This window comes from Marmota monax, unplaced genomic scaffold (assembly GCF_021218885.2).
Source record: "Marmota monax isolate L192 unplaced genomic scaffold, Marmota_monax_Labrador192_F-V1.1 WCK01_AAM20220418_F8-fsc00362, whole genome shotgun sequence".
In the NCBI taxonomy this organism is placed as follows: Eukaryota; Metazoa; Chordata; class Mammalia; order Rodentia; family Sciuridae; genus Marmota; species Marmota monax.
The window spans coordinates 803,777-820,875 of record NW_026694757.1 but is presented as its reverse complement, the minus strand read 5'-3'; the positions used below and the strand labels follow the sequence as shown (position 1 = coordinate 820,875).

Sequence of the window (17,099 nt, the reverse complement as noted above, 5' to 3'; positions counted from 1 at the left end):
GAGAGCAAACAGGAAATATCAAATTCTCTCCCTAAGGCATGTGGAGTTTTGCTCTAATGAAATCCGGGGAGGCGGAGAAAAGTGGGTACAGTATGATCCACCTTCTCACATTTCCTTTCCCTGGTACCTAAGAAGGGGCTTTCTCCTCCCATCATGGATGATGCAGATACACTTGTGTTTCCTCCTCTGCACTCCAGGTATCTGCAATCCATGCTGTTCCAAACTTCCTTAACCAACTACACTACCACTGTGAAACAGTGTGAAAGGAACCCTGCAGCCCTAAGGAGTGGGTGGCAATGTCTGTACTCTGAAAAGGCTGCTCTGAATGAGGCCTCCTGAAAGTGTCTTTGCCCCCACATGGCTCTGCTGTCACTTGATCTAAGCCAGTGGGCAATACGCCACGCGGCCAGTGCTTCTCAATCCTCACCACAGTGGCAGTCAGTGGGGATCACATGAGAGGCTGCTGGCCTAGGGTATCTATCTGTATTTCTGACAAGCTCCCCAGGAGATGCCCACAGCTCCAGCACAGAAGCCTAGCGCTGGGGAAGAAGCTCAATATTTCAGGATGTTACTTTTTCCTCTTTTTAAAAATAGAAAGTGATTTTTGGTGTCAAAGCATCCCCATTTTCGTTCTTGGAAGAACTAAAAAAGGCCAAACTAGGTGACTGTGGATACCCAAGGTCTTTAAGATGATGAAAATTTGACATCTACGAGGTAGACAGGCACATAACTTGACCTCATGGACAAGTTCTAAAAACAAAATACACTGCTTCAAAATGGCATGTGAATTTAAACACCCAGAAGTTCCCTTATCCTTTAGCTTTGTAACCAAAAGCAACAGAAATGGACTAAATACTTCTAGCACAACTGGTGGATATCTGGAACATACCATCCACTGTCAATAAAACACAAAATCAAATGGAGTTATATTTTAAGGTCTAGGACATCTAACGACATACAAAGAAAATAAGATGCTTTCTGCAGCCATGTAAACAATTTCCCCCCTGGTATTGAGGACGGAAGCAGGGGTGCTGTACTACTGAGCTATGTCTCCTGCCCTTTTTCATTTTGAGACACAATTCAAGTTGAGGCTGGCCTCAAACTTGAGATCTTCTTGCTTTAGCCTCCCAAGCACCATTGTGCTGGCCTGAACAATTAATTTTCACATCAGACTTAAATCAGCCATCTTATACTTAGGAAACCCCGGGCCTCACCCATGCCGGGCAAGCGCTCTACCTCTGAGCCATACCCCAGTCCCATATTTTTTCAAGTTGTTTTAAGTATGAACAGAAAGACCCAAAGTGAAATTTTGTTTATAAGATGAAGATAAAGCAAGAAGTTTCAGACCACTATGAATATGTGTTTTTAAGACTCATCTCAAGAAAAAAAAAACCGTCTGCTCTATTTGTCTTCTTTGATGAATAAGTTTAATCAGCAGGCACAAATACTGCAAAGGAAGAGTGAGAACTGCAGTTGGAACCCTCACTGAAATGCTGGGGAACAGAAGTATTTCAGATCATTTTTGGATTTGAATTATTTACATGTACATAAATGAGACATGGGGACAGGACTCATGTCTAAACTCAAAATTCATTTGTTTCATATACACCTTATTCATACAACCTGCAGGTGACTCTAGTAACTCAGTGTTCCCATCCACCTGTGCATGTGGCCTGCAGGTGACTCTGTATTATTTATTTTCTATGCACCTGTGGAACCTAGCATATGAGGTCAGGGTGGAATTATTTTTACCATGTGGCCACATTGAGGCTCAAGGATTTCCAAGTTTTAGAACACTTTGAATTTTCAGATTGAGGGTGCTCAACATGCAGTATATGTTTAGTATGTTTGATTGCTTTAATTTTTTTTGTATTTAATTTAAAAAATTTTTTTTTATAGCTGTAGATGGACAGAATGCTTTTGTTTTATTTATTTTCTTATGTGGTGCTGAGGATTGAACCCAGTGCCTCACGCATGCTAGGCAAGTGCTCTGACATTCAGCCATAACTGCAGCCCCTATATTTATTTTTAAAAGGAGGAGAGGATGGGACTTCTGTTAAAAATTCATTTATGTTCATGTGTTAGATGTGGTAAATATTTCTTTATAGTCTTGGTTAAAGTTAGTCTTAAAGTATAAATAGATTGAGGTATACTGTCTCCTAATACTTTAATTTTTAAAATTCAGTTTGGTCTGGGGCTAAGTGGTAGTGTGTGTGTGCAGCATGTGCAAGGCTTGAGATTCAATCCCAAGCACCAAAAAATAAATGAACAAGTGTGACAGCTTAAAAAAGGAAAGTGTTTTCAAATCCAGTGAAAAGCATCTGTCTACATAGAATGCTTTGAACCATTTTTACATCCCTAGATCAGGGCATGCAGAGTGCTTGGCTCACCTGGCTTGCACAGGGCTGGGGTGGCAGTGGGAGCACTGGCTCTTCCGAATGTCCCCGTTGACTCAGCAGGGTGATCACCCCACCCGCTGCCACTGCTGGGTGGCTTCCCCCATGCGGCTGTGCCGTTGTCCACCAGGGTGGAAGGGGGGGATGGCTCCCCCCATGAGTTTTCAGCCTTTGCGTGAGCACTGGGCATTTCTCCCCAGCCTGAGGAAACTGAAAAGGGTGCCAGAGAGGACATAATAGGAGTGAAACAGAAAGAAAAAGTAAAACTGCCATCCAATTTCCAAAATCAACTCAATGCTCATGATTCTGCACCTGCCACAGTTCATGTCACACTGCTGACAGCTCCTACCAGTTGTAATTTTCACAGAGTAGGTTATCTCAGCAAGAGAGATGATCAGATTCCAAATAGTAATTGAAGACTAGAAAACAACACCAGACTTTGCATGCAAGAGAAAGCTTAGGGTATAAAATAAAAACAGTTAAAGCAAATTTTAAATGATTTGGTCTCAATGGGAGTACTACTATCTCAACGATAAAATTTATTAATTTTCTTACTAAAGGCAAAAGGAATCAGTTCCCTTGATATTCATTATTCTGATAACATGCAATAATACTGATAACAAAAGGACATGCAATCTACAAATCATTTTAAATTACAAGCTCTAGGATGAGCAATAGATTATGCAAATTGTTACCAATAACATGGAAGCCATTCCTGATTACCGGCAACTGCTAACAGTAATGTTGCCTATAATTATACAGAAAATAATGCATATTGGGGAAAAGTTTTACAAATTGCAGGAACAGAATTAAATCAAGAAAATTAATGTAACTGATAAAAATTATGGATGCTCTGGGAAACTAAAAAATGTGGGCATTGCTAAAGACCAATCAGCTAAAAATATACTGATTCACTGTAACTAAATGGAAAATTCACCTAGAATTTGTCAGTCTTATATTTCCAACTCTTTAAAAGGCCAACATTACAAATAAGATTTTTTTCCCCCTTTTTGTACCAGGGAATGAACCCAGGGGTGCTTAACCACAGAGCCACGTCTCCAGCCCTTTTTATTTTATTTTATTATTTTTTTTTTAAATTTTTTATTGTTGGCTGTTCAAAACATTACATAGTTCTTGATATATCATATTTCACAATTTGATTCAAGTGGGTTCCAGCCCTTTTTAATATTTTATTTAGAGACAGGGTCTCCCTGAGTTGCTTAGGGCCTCGCTAAATTGCTGAGGCTGGCTTTGAACTTGAGATCCTCTAGCCTCAGCCTCCTGAGCCACTGGGATTACAGGAGTGCACCATCATCTGGTCAAATAACTTAAACAAGTAAAAACTAATAAATATTGGGCTGGAGTCGTGGCTCAGTGGTAAAGAGCTTGCCTACCACATGTGAGGCACTGGGTTCGATCCTTAGCACCACATAAAAATAAATAAATAAATAAACAAACAAATAAAGGTATTATGTCTACCTATAACTAAAAAAAAAATAAAAAATAAAAACCTTAATAAATATTGGGACTATGGTAATTATAGCCAACTGGTTTTTATGGAATGTTTTTAATTTCTGTTAAAAGCAGCAGCAAAGTCTACAGAGTATTTTTAAGTAGAAGGTAAATGATTTATAAGCTTCATGTAGCCAAATGTTAGACATAAATATAAAAGCACTTGTGTACTCAAAAATCAAGAATACATTTTTTTCTGTCTTAATACACACACAATGCAAACCTACATGCACTTCAGGGTGAGCACAACATCACCATCCAAGGTTCTAGGAAGTGCTATGCAGTGAGATGTAACAGACAATTTTGGCGCAAACCAAGTATTTTCAGTAGACAAAAAACAATTATAAACAATAATTTATATTATTTAATATAAATATTAATATATTTATATTGTAATATTAAAATACACATAATCTCCATTGTTCAGTGTTTACTGCTAGAGTAAATTTGCTATCCCTTTTGTTAATAATGTACAGGGAGTATTTTAAACTTGGGTTGATGAGGCAGAACAAATTTTTACTTACATTTAAGATATAGTTGTTAAAATTTTAAAAGTGATCCTCTTGGGCTGGGATGTGGCTCAGTGGTAGAGCATGAAAACATGTGCTTGGCACACAGTTCCTGGTTTACATCCCCAGCCCGAAAAACAGAAAAAAAAAAATCCTTCAAATAACTACCATTTTTTGCAAAATATTTCTGTACTGTGACTTCTGGGATCACTGCTTCTGATTTCAGTTTCTTTGATCAAACAGATAGTTGGGAATAGTAAAGTACCAAAGCACCACAAGGATATGTAGCTTTCATTTCATATTTGAATATTTCCCCCACTTTTTTGCAGTACTAGGGATGGAACAGAGGGCCTCCTGCACATCAGGCAAGCATACTACTACTGGCCCCAAACAGAGATTTTTGCCTTTCATCAGATTGGAGGGAATGAAGTGCCCCAGCAGTCAGCACCAGGAAGCTGGGGCAGACATGAACTCAGAAAAGGCACAGGGCAAGAGCTGCTCTTTCCCTCCTTCAGAATCCCACTGTGAACACGACAGTCCTGTCCGTGGCCTGCACTCTCTCTTCTACGAAAGCAGAAATCAGTTCTAGATTATTCCATGGACCCAACTTATGTATGTGACAGGGAATCCTTCTTGAGAAGAGGTTTAGTTAAAAAGCGGCCAGTCATAATTAAGTGAAAGAAAAATAAAGGACTAAAAATTTAACTGACTAGCATTTACTGAACGCTTGTGATGCACCTGGCATTTTTAGGTACTGACTGAAGCATTAACAAAGCCTCTTCCTCTGTGAACTTCATGTAAATGTGCTGCAGCACTGGATGGCAACTGACGGAGGCACATTTCCTATCTGAAACCAAGATGGCATTAGCTGCTCTCAGCTGGGAGCTCCTTTTACACAAAGGCCAGTCATGTGCAAAGCATCCTCCTTTTCCAAATGCTTTGTCCTGTAGGCATTCGACGTTTCTGTTTCATATCAATAGATGCTCTTTGAGAGCCCATTAGAGGGGACACTATTAGAGTGACAGGGGTCCTGCTGAAAAGCCAGTCCCTCTGGGGCACCATGTCGCATAGGCATTAGGAACAGAGACTGTCTAAGTCTTGATTTTAGCACACCAGTACAGGTTTTAAATTATCCTTTCTTGTTAGCACTTGGGAGGCTGCATTGTTTTCAACTGTCTTAGTCATCTATTTTGAATTGAAGGTACATACAGCTAGAGCATTTGTGTAAGTGGTTCATGCGCTGCATACATTGATACGCATCCCTCCTACCTCTGTAGCAGGACTACCCACTTACCAAGCCCCCCAAAGCACAGGAAACCAAAAAACAACCCAGTGCAATCCCCTCACCCCAAACAACCCACATCCACAAAAAGCATAGATCACGCAAATCACTGCATGTTGCTTAAAATGGAATTACTTCTGCCTGCTAAGGTCACTAGAAACTGTTCCTGGATTTGTGGTGTGAAAACAGTTGAGCTATAAGAATACACTGCTGATTGGTTTAGGTGACACTAGTTTTTGGTACCATTTTTACATCAAAGAACAATAACCAAACTTTCTAGGACAGGAGCTCTTAAGCAAGGGAGTTGTTCTCTAGCATCTGTTACTGGTGAGACACATAACTAGGGAGAAGCGCCCCTAAATTCAATTTCCCCAGGTTTTAGTTTATCAAATTGAAGTCATGCCTCTATTTTTTTGGTACCAGGGATTGAACTCAGGGGCACTTGATCACTGAGCCATATCCCCACTCCTATTTTGTATTTTATCTAGTGACAGGGTCTCACTGAATTGCTTAGCGCCTTGCCATTGCTGAGGCTGGGTTTGAACTGACGATCCTCCTGCCTCAGCCTACCCAGCCACTGGGATTATAGGTGTGTGCCACCATGCTTGGCCTAATATTTTGTAATATAATTTTAAAACATCTGTGTTACGCTGGGTATTGTGGCACATACCTGTAATCCCAGCAGTGTGGGAGGCTGAGGAAGGAGGATTACAAATTTGAGGCCAGTCTTGCAGCAACTTATCGAGACCCTCTCTCAAAATAAGACCAACATTCACAATACTTTCCCTTTGGTTTTCTGACTGACATATGACCCCACTGGGCTGCTGCTGCTGGCTTAACTTGGGTGGCATTTACACTGGATTCCACATTTAATCTTGGGGAGACTATAGTGTTTTCTCTTCTCCACACCAATCCCTTTCAAATTATCTGTGCATTTTTGGGGAAGCCTGATAAGAGTTCAGGGATGAAAGAAATCATCTCTGAGGGTTCTCCTTGTATCCCCATTAGATTCAGAGTTACCTGTGAGGTAATTGTGCTAAACAGTTACAGCACAGTTACTGTTCTGTATGTCTGCAAGTTGATTTTTAAGTGTCCCAGAATATTTATTTCTAAATGTACTGGGTAATCACACTGCTAAGTAGTTTTGGGATCTTTTTTTAATTCCCTCAGAAACATAAGTAAAATGCTGTGTTTGTATTTTCTTGCTCTTGTCACTTCCCCACCAGTGACTGAAATGGCCTGCGTCTATGATGCGTAACAACTTCAGGTCCTGTTTTGCTCAGGTCAGACTAAGCCATTGGGGTGATGTCACCCAGGAGGAGTGCCTCATGGGCCAGGGGATACAACTTGGTGTTCTGCATCAGTGGGCCTTGCGAGCCCTCCTTAGGTGGCTTATAGTCTCCAATAAAAAGACAGGCACAGGAAAATTTCTGTAGATTGTTACTATTGTACTACCTCCAGAATAGGGTTGAGCCAGGTCTCAGCAATCCAGTTATCCAAGGTATACTGCATTTCTTAACATGATATCAGTTTTTCTCAGGTTCGTAGATAACTAATTAATATCAACACAAGCAAAAGAAAAAGATGATTGACATATCATTTGCTCCTATAAAAATGGATATGCAAAATGTTATTGAGAAACCATATTTTGTAAGATGAGGGTGCAATACCCATAAGTGATAATGATCGACATTTAAAAAGTAACTTAAACCCAGAAATATAAAAGGCAATTACAGGCAGCTGGGGTGTAGTTCAATGCTAGAGCATTTGCCTCCCATGTGTGAGGTACTGGGTTCGATCCTTAGCACCAAATAAAAGTAAAAAAACAAAATAAAGATATCGCGTCCATGTATAACTAAGAAATATTTTAAAAAAGGCAATTACATGAAATTAGCACAGGACAACAGCAAAATTGCAGAATACTTATAAAACACCAAATTTATAAACAGCAGAAACTTCATTAGGCAGACAAGTGGGAGGCTTTGTTAGGAAGGGGGATCCCAGTGGATCTATGGATAGGTACAGCTCCAGTCTGTGGCTAACAGGCACCTGGCGGGCACATGTGCACGGTGTCGTCACTGGGCAGGAACTGGTGTGAAACTGTGCCTGTTACTTGAACAGGCTCAAAGAACAGATAGGCAGAAGAATATTGCAGAGTGACAGGCTTTGAGCACTTGAAACCCCCCAGAGTGGCAAATGTGGCTCTCACTGAAAAAAATGGATTGGCTCAGGTCTGAGGCTTGAATACTTGAATATCCCAGGTAATGTGGAGCAATGATACATTAGTGCTGCCACTTTGCACTTGTGGTAGAAAAAGAGATTAATCTTATAAGTAAGAAAAATTTCTAAGTAACTCTCTTCTGTGTGTTTGTGTAATACACCGAACTTGACAGTTTTTGTACACGGTCTTACCAAAAAAAAAAAAAAAAAAAAATCTGTCAATTCTTTGTCTCTGTTATATGGTAAAACATTTTAAATTCACAGTTGCTTATACAATACTGCTTCATGAACGGGGCTCAGGAGCGGGCAGGAGAGAAGGAACACAGACACAGCTACTGTGCTGGGATAAAGTGAGTCATGGGAGTTTTCTCCTTACATTGTGAAACTACATTGTGTAATCTGTTAACAAATGTAAGTTTTTTTCATATTAAAGAATGATCTTGGTCCTTCTAACTAAAAAAGAATACCTTTATCAGGGTAAAGTTCACGTTCCTTGTCTATTAAAAACCAGTTAAAAGTGTTTTCTAAAATGATATATGGAAGGGAACAATTGCCATCATGTGCTATGTGGTTCCCAGCTCTGCAGGGTGTCATGGTGTGATGTTTCAGAGCAGTCTGCAGGCCGATATGCAGATTACACATGGGACTTTACCACCAGGCACACAGGTGCTGCTGTAAGCTGTGAGCCCCTAGGTCTTGGCTGTAAAAGGAGATGGCACATGAAGACGTTCCTGGTACAAGGTCACAAGGTACCAGACCACCTGAGAGTGCAGCTGTGGGACAGGCCATGGTGGTGGCAAGGGATGGTGATAGCATTTTAAAAGGCTGATTTTTCTTAGCGGACTTTCAAGCTGTATTAAATTTGTATTACTGGCTTCTCTCACTATACTATACCACGTCTTCATTTTCAGATTTTTTTTTTTTTTGGCAATATTTTTTTTTCTTGATTTCTCTCACTTTCAAGTACTTCTTAAAATTTAAGTGCTTAAAAATAAGAGTTATACATTAGTAGAAAATAGTGATCACAAATTCAAATGCCCCAAAGAAGCAGCCTGTTAATGTAAACTGTCCTGGTATTGATAACCAAAGGCTACTGCTTGAAAGCCCTAGGTCTGGGACCCTCAGGGCCCGGCAGGGATAGGGGCAAAAGGAGCACACACACTAGTTGATTGCTACTAAGAATCCAACATGTCAGGATCTACAGGTTTTCAAAAGTAGTCAGAAGTCTGCAATTTTTTTATATGAAAATTTTCATTAAAAATGCTCATTCAGCCAGGCATGGTGGTGCACACCTATAATCCCAGCAACTCAAGAGGCTGAAGCAGGAGGGTAACAATTTAAAGGCCAGCCTCTGCAACTTATGGAGGACCTAAGCAACTGAGAGAGACCCTGTCTCAAAATAAAACATAAAAAAGCTGGGGATGTGACTCAGTTATAAAGTAGCCCTGGGTTCAATCCCCAGTGCCCCAAACAAATAAACACTGATACACAGAGAAAATGTGGTCAAAAGAACATGGTTGTGGGACCAGGTGGGGCCTGTGATTTGGAAGGCTCATGTAGTGACACTGAACTGCAGGTGGATCCACACAGGATCCCTGATAAGGCAGGTAGCATTAGGGAGGTAAAGGTGAATTGCCAAGGAAGTGAGAGGAGCCTGAAGGACTACATGCAGCAGGTGAACGGGGGAGGTTCTATAGAGAGGCATTTGAGTTGATGCAAAGAGGACAGTTCTCATTTCAGCCCAGCTGCTGAACGCTTACCATGAAACCCAAACAGCTGCTAATGTCCTGCTGCCTTGTACAAACCCCTCCATGCACCCCACCCACCTGGGGCTCTCTCCAGCATCATCACTGCTCATGCATGGTCCCTCTGCTACAAGTCCCACAGGCCAGGGTCTTGGCTGCTTCACTCCTTGCTGTGCTCCAAGGCAGCACTGTGCCCTGTGGTCTCTGGGGCCTGATACTGCCCAGCCCTTTGGGGTCTGTTCTTGGCACAGGCCGATGCTGCTTCCTCTCCTTCACACTTCCACCTCTCCCTCTTCCTCTCCACTCTGGGCTGGTGCTGGTGTCCTTGAGCTGTCAGCCACTGAACACTGGCCTGCCTGTGTAGCTACCCTTTTCTCCTCTACCAGATAGACAGGAGCACCTCACCTTTGGATGAAGGGCTCTCCTCCCTTCCCACATATCCTCATTCTCTTCTCGTTTTTTTTTTTTTAAATTCATCTCCAACTGTGCTCAAAACTCTACAATCCTATGTACTTTTCCTCTTGACCTAACCCCTGTGCTCATGGTCACTCTCCCATAGCTGCACCTTCAGCCAGCTCTGCACTAAGACCTAGTCTTTTATGTCCAATTTGGGCACTGGACATGTCTGATTTCTGTGCCTTCTGCTGTGCTCACATATACTCCAGCAGATGACAAATCATCTGTCCCTCGCCAAAGCCCCGAGTCCATCTTCCTTCTTGGCTTCCACATCCAAACAGTCACTCATTTTAAGCCCCCTCTACCCATCTTCACCACCACTGTCACCTTTTCTCCAGCATGGCTTCTTTTTACATTCATTTTACAGACAGAATGGCTGATTCCACAAAAAGTAAGTCTTGTGGTTCAAGATCTGCTTACAACTGTTCCTTGTTTTTCCAGACCTCTTGAACAGGCTCAAACAGACATAGTCCAGACCGACCCACCCCTGAGCCCCACTCCAGTTGCTGCTTTCTCAAAGCCTTCCCCCATCACAACCTCCAACTACTTTGAACTCCTATTTGTTTATTCCATTTGTTCCCTGTGCCACCTCATGGGAACTACATGGGGTTCAGAGGGATGCAAGGAGCCAGCTACAGTTGATTTCTGGGATAATGGAGTGAGGCAGCCATGGTACCAGATTCTCCACTCAGGTCTGTCCAGCAGTGTCTGCTAGTCAGGATGGTTTTTTTAAACCAACGTGTCTGCCCATGACAGTCAACTGGCACTCAGTACTACTCTGCTGCCCCCATGGGCCTTCTGGAATCACTAATGCCAAGAGTGAAAAACAACACTGCACTCTCACAGGTGGGATTCTGGATGACAGGTGCCATCTATAAGATGACTGATTAGCCAGAGACTATCCTTAGTCTTGTCTTCATGGCATGTTTATAAAATTTAGGGACAACAAAAAGCTAGAAGGAACATCTATGGTGCTGTAGGCATACAGAATCAGGGTTCAAAATGCTCTCAAGACACTGGAAGCCCTGATCCTGACAGCTGGCCAGGGATGGAGCTCTTCACTTGGGCTGAGCAACCATGCAGCAGAGCTGTTCTGAGGGAGAAAGGGAGAGTTGGCTTAATCACAGCCTTAGGAGGAAAGATGTGTTTTTAAATTCAATTTGATACATGTATGAAGATGTGAATTTGGTGTCAACATACCTTATAGATAATCAGAGATATGATAAATTATGGTATAATGGTGTATTAAGAATTGTAATGCAAAAATAAATAAATAAAAAATAAAAATAAATAAATTCAATTTGAGGAAAACTGCATGTGATATGGTTCAAAAAGCTAACAGAAACTTAGAATGCATTTATAGGAGTATGGTTTTGGGATGAAGAAGGTTATAATCTTGGCTAACTATGCACTGGTTAAAGTGTACTTAGAGCAACAACATCAGTTCTGGACAAGGGACTCAGGGAAACAGCTTCCCAGATGACCATGAGAAGGACTGAAAACTGTGAGTTTAAGGAAAGCTTTAAGGAGTAGAAACATCTCCTGGTTACAGGTCAGTGAAATGTGGTAATCAGTCAATTGCTACAAATTTTGCAGTACAGAAGAGAAATTAACTCTGGTATTGTTTCAGGAGACAAAACTATAAGCATAATTACTAAACCAAGAGAGAAGCTGACTCAGGAGCAGTCTAAGGAAGAGCACAACAGAGGCAAGAAACAAGCATACTGGGCATGGTGGGTGGAGCCTTGGCGGAGGTGCCTGATTCTTTACTAAGTTGGCAAAAGAGACTTCAGAATGCAACCAGGCCAGGAGCAGGATTATGTGCTTTCTAGTGCCTCCCATCTCTAAGAAGTTCTGAAATTTGGTGAGCAATCTCCTTCACTGCTTAGGCAGATTCCATGCCTAATGGACAGTGATACTTTGTACATAGGCCAATATTCCAATTAGAAATTTGGGACTATTGCAAGTTGTGCAGTTACGAAGTCCAACTGAATTTTATTTGCACCCCTTACAGGAAGCTTCCCTGAGTCCCTTGTGTCCAGAACTGATGTTGTTCCTCTAAGTACACTTTAACCAGTGCACAGTTAGCTGAGATTACAACCTTCTTCATCTCAAAGCCATACTCCTGTTTCTCTTTTCTACTGTAATTCGACAATATTGTAATTATCTCTGGGGGAAGGCTGAATTATCTCTTCATCTTTTCTTCCACTTGCACCATGAAGGAACTCAAAATACAAGTCTTAGTTTGATTTTAGGATCTTCAACTGAAATAAAAACATGACTGATACAACTGTCCATTACATTTTACAAAAATTGTTTTCAGTACGAACCACATATCAGAAACAACCGTGGAGCTTTAACACTACCAGTGAATTGGGCTTCATTCCAGACAGATTGAATTGCACTCTCTGGGACTGTCATCCCCTCCACCTCACCAAGTTCCCAGATAACTAACTCTAAGGAAAGCCAGGGCTAAGAACCACTGGCTTATCTGAGAGAGTTGAAGACTATTATTTCTAAATTAACACAAACTAATACAATGGGCCCCAACCCTTTCTGAAGAGGACATGGGTCTTCTTTCCTCTCCCATCTTATGATCATGGCTTGCTGCTGACATTGAGGGGGGTTTGGGTGTGTGGCATGGGGGTTGACCTGAACTATCTGCACAGCACATGTTAGAGGAAGCCTTTGTGATTATGATAAGACGGATTATTTAAAAAGGCTTAAAAAACTGGGCAAAGGCCAAATAACATCTTCTGAGAGTGTGCCTATGCAAACTTAGTGACTGATAAAGACCAGAACATTTCTGATTCTCAAAGCATGAACATGACATAAAACATTGGGAAACCTCTAAAATGAGGTTTAGGAAGATAGGAAGTAGCACTGAACATACACGTATGAGGCTAAAATGAAAAAAGAATTCAAAATCGTTCCTGTAACAAGATACAATCTATCCAACAGTTATATAACTTATGAGGAACCCAGACAAATCAAAAGAGTCACCACCTGAATATAACTTCACATAAGTGCCCTCTGGTAATCTGAACAAGAAAGGGAACAGCTCTATACCTTCTGTGCATAGAAAGCACAAGGGGATCCTGCCTTATGTATTCTCTTTGGATGATATTCAGGTATGATGCTACAAGGCCAGGGCACAAAGTGATTTCACTGTCACCTGCTATATGACCACTATACATAAGTAATGAGAATAAACTACTTTTGTACTTATAATGCAGCTTACAGCACCTTCCATACCTGGCCCAAGCAATGGTGACCGATTCAGCTGTGTGCTGGCCTGGTGCGGGGGTGGTGTCCCGCCCCGGTGTGCAGGGTTGCTTGTGGAGGAGGGGGTGGTGGTGGTGGTGGTGGTACTGCTCTGGATAACTGGGTTGTTTCTATCCCACATGTTTACAGTTTTATTGTTGTAGTTGCTTGGGTCCCCCCAAGCTGAGGTACCGTCATCAATTTCCATCTTTCGTCGGATGGACGGTGGAGAGGGTTCTTCCCAGCCAGTTGCCTCACTGCTGTCCTTCTGCTTGACTGGCACTGGGCCTCCAATCCAGCCTGTCCCTGTCTGTTTAACAGAAGCAGCTCCTCCCCAGTTACTCACATTGTTGTCTTGGGACTTGTTTGCCCAGTTCTGTTGGGGACCAGGTTTTAGGGACTCCCCCCAGTTGGTACCTGGATTCACCTTTGTATTTGTGCTGCTGCCCCAGCCACTGGTCCCAGATCTTGTGGCATCATTCCAACCAGACCCTGATCTATTACTCTCAGCATCCCATCCAGAGCCATTTTTCTTCCCATCCCCCAGGTGTCCAAGGACAGATGATGAATCTGCCCAGTCTCCCCCTCCTGCACTCCAGGATGGATTTGATCTTTGTCCATCTCCCCAGTTTTGGGATTTGGGTTTTTGAGGCTCACCCCAGGTGGGTGACTTGTCCTCCTGATTCACGGTCCCACTCCAAGCATGGCTGCTCTTGGCAGCAGCAGCATTATTAACAGCAGTAGAGCTTATCGAGTCCCCCCAGACCCCAGGGCCACTTGGTGCTTTGTTGTTGCTGTCTCCCCAGCCTGTGTTTGCTGGCACAGCAGCAGGCGGTGAGCTGGCCCACCCCGATACTGAAGAGGTATTTGTACTGTTCATGATGGACCCATCGTTCTTCCCCCCTGAGTTTGAAGACTGAGTAGCTGCACAACCCCAGGCCTCTGTCCCATTGTCATTTTTTCTTTCTGACCTAGGGGATTCTTCAAATTCCCAGGCAGTGTTTTGCTTTACAGGAGTCTGTCCCCAACCAGTGTTGGACAGAACCCTTGGGTCGAGATCATTCCTTGGCAACTGGATATGTCCCTGGTCTATCACCCCTTTATCCCGCCTCCGGCCCTCTCCTGCTCCTTCCCTCCCAGGGCCTCCTTCATTGTGATTGCCAGACCCATCACTACTCCCTTCGCTGGCTGTAGTTCCAGAAGATGCAGCTTTGGCCCAAGAGTTCACATGTTCACTGCTAGGCTGCAAGGCAGGAGTCTGGCTGGCAGAGGTGGGGCCATCCCAGCCTCCTGGTCCTTTCCCACTGATGTCACTACTGGAATGCTGGTTTGGGAGCTTTCCCCACTCCCCATTCATACCATTAGAGGAGCCTCGGCTGGGGTGGCCCCACGCTCCTGAATGGATGTTACCAATGCCACTGCTGCCACTGCCCCTCCCCCAGGCAAGTACCCCTGGACCTGCAGGAGGTCCCGAGTCCCAGGCGCTCCCTCCCCGTTCTTCCTTTTGCACAGCACTGCTGGATCCATTTTGTTTAGCACTTAATGCTGAGTTCACAGTGTCTGCATTCCCCTGACTGAACCCAGAACTGCTATTTGCTGTGGCAGGGTTACTGGGGGTCAGTCCCCACACAGAGTTGCTTATCCCTTCGCCCCCACCCCCACTGCCTTGAGAAGCCGATGATCCATTAGCACCAGGAAGGCCTTGCAGATGGGGAGGGAGGATGGCCCCCATGCCCACAGCCACGCCCCAGTTGGGCAGTCCATTTGTCTGCATTGCATTGACAGGGTTTGGTGAGGAGCTCATGGGGTTAGTGTTATTTGGTCCATCAGTGTTAAGGTTCTGAGGTTGTAGGCTGAAAGACACATTCTGAGACGTGGACGTTTGTGGTTCTGTGCTCTCTTGTGGCAGCAAGTTTCCCCACGCACCTAGAGTGCCTGTTGGATTCCCATTCTGGCTGCCCATATTCTGACCTATGGCACTGACTGGACTGCAAATACTGGAAGGGTTGCCTGTGGCCACAGTTCCTTCATGCCCCAGTACAGGCCAGGCAGCTGGGTTGGCATTAGGACTAAGGTTAAGGTTAATGCCGGCACTGGAGTTGGAAGCACCCCAGCAATTCTGACTTCTCCCATCGCCAATCATGGTGTCCATTTTCCCATCCCCACCACTGACACAGCAGTGAGCCAGGCCAGAGCTGGAGCCCGTGGCTACGCCCCACGCTCTGCCTGTGCCTCCACTCCCGTTAGCTCCTGCTGCCCCAAGGGCACTCTGATGAGAAGGGCTTTGGACCAGTGCGCTGTTGGTGCCGTTATTGCCATTTGTCTTCTTGGTATGTCCTGTGAAGCTGCCCTGGGCACTCCCTGTAGCCATGCTACTGTTTTCTGAGCCACAGTTGGAGGCAGAGTCAGTGTCTGTAGGACATTCTGAGGCAGATTCAGTCTCTGTTCCTGTGCTGGAAGGCCACGCCTCCTGGTCAGTCCTATCTATTATCACTTTTTCCCAGCTGCAGTTGGCATCGCTTCTGTAAGAGGGCTGCTGTCCCCAGTGGGAATTTTCATAATGATCTGTCAGTCCACTGTGACCGAGATCTAAAAAAGATGAAAGAAAATTCAAAATTAGATTTTCCTCCCATTTGTTAATGAATCAACTGTCAAACAGTCTTTGGGGAAGTTCTTTCAAGTTTTCAATTCTGAATGACAAATGCTAAAAGTGACATTTAAAAAAAAAAAAAAGCTGTGTATCTTCTTAGTGGCTCCCAGTATAAAGAGAGATAATGTTTTTAAAATTACATTATTTCTCACCACCACATCATAATTTCACCCCCTTGCGCAGAGGCACAATGTATGGGAATGGCTTCACTTGAAAGTGGCAGCTCTGGAAATTTTGACCCTGAAACTCCTATGAACAGGTGGACTCTGTGGAGCACTGGCGAGGACGCTGTGTTCACATGGGCCATTGAGTACATCTTGTGGTGCTCCTCTTCCCGACTTCTAGTTAGTTATGGTATCCCTAGAAGCCACATGAAGCTCTTTCAGTGGAAGAACTGTAAATGCTTTGCAGAGTCACATAATAGCCAATAGTTTGGGGAGAGGGGAAGGCAAGGAGAGAGAAGACATATTAGAGAAAGTTACCTTCCGTTATCCAAGATACTAAGTGTTAGGAATGTTTAACTGTATTTACTACTTTATCTGGTCTAATCCGTAATTTGCTTTATCACTGTTTCTTGTGCATTAATTTAAAAAATTCTTGACTCTGCAATTGGTATCTTTTTGGATTTCTAGGGATTCCTTCTGAACTTGTTTTCTTTTGAAAAATGTTTTTATTTGTTCTTTTTAGATATACGTGACAGTAGAGTGAATTTTGATGTAGTATACATACGTGGAGTATAACTTATTCTAATTAGCATCCCATTCTTGTGGTTGTACATGATGTGGAGTTTCACTGGTTGTGTATTCATAAATGAACTTCTGTACTTATATTTTACTTTCTTATTTTATTACTCTGTTCTTTTGAGATCCTCAGGATAATTTAATATGCTATCTTCCTACAGTACTTATATATCATTTCACTCTTGTGATCCTCTAAAAGTATCTGTCATTTCATAACTGCATTTTATCTCCTGTGATTTTCTAATTATTTCCAATGTTGTAATCAAACTTACATTTCAATAAATTTTCTAGTAGGCTATTCAAGTATGTATTTCTAAAAAATAAA

General features: G+C 42.9%; 1 protein-coding gene across 9 annotated transcripts in view; it reads right to left on the bottom strand.

The window, feature by feature from the left end:
- Nucleotides 1-17,099, bottom strand: part of Tnrc6c (trinucleotide repeat containing adaptor 6C) — a 119,246-nt gene that overhangs the window by 29,564 nt on the left and 72,583 nt on the right. For all 9 annotated transcript variants that reach the window (XM_058572785.1, XM_058572783.1, XM_058572787.1 and 6 more), the window contains 2 exons: nt 13,376-15,973; nt 2,391-2,606 (listed from right to left, as the gene is read on the bottom strand). In XM_058572785.1, the coding sequence (XP_058428768.1) occupies nt 2,391-2,606; nt 13,376-15,973 (2,814 nt within the window). The remainder of the gene's footprint in view (nt 1-2,390; nt 2,607-13,375; nt 15,974-17,099) is intronic.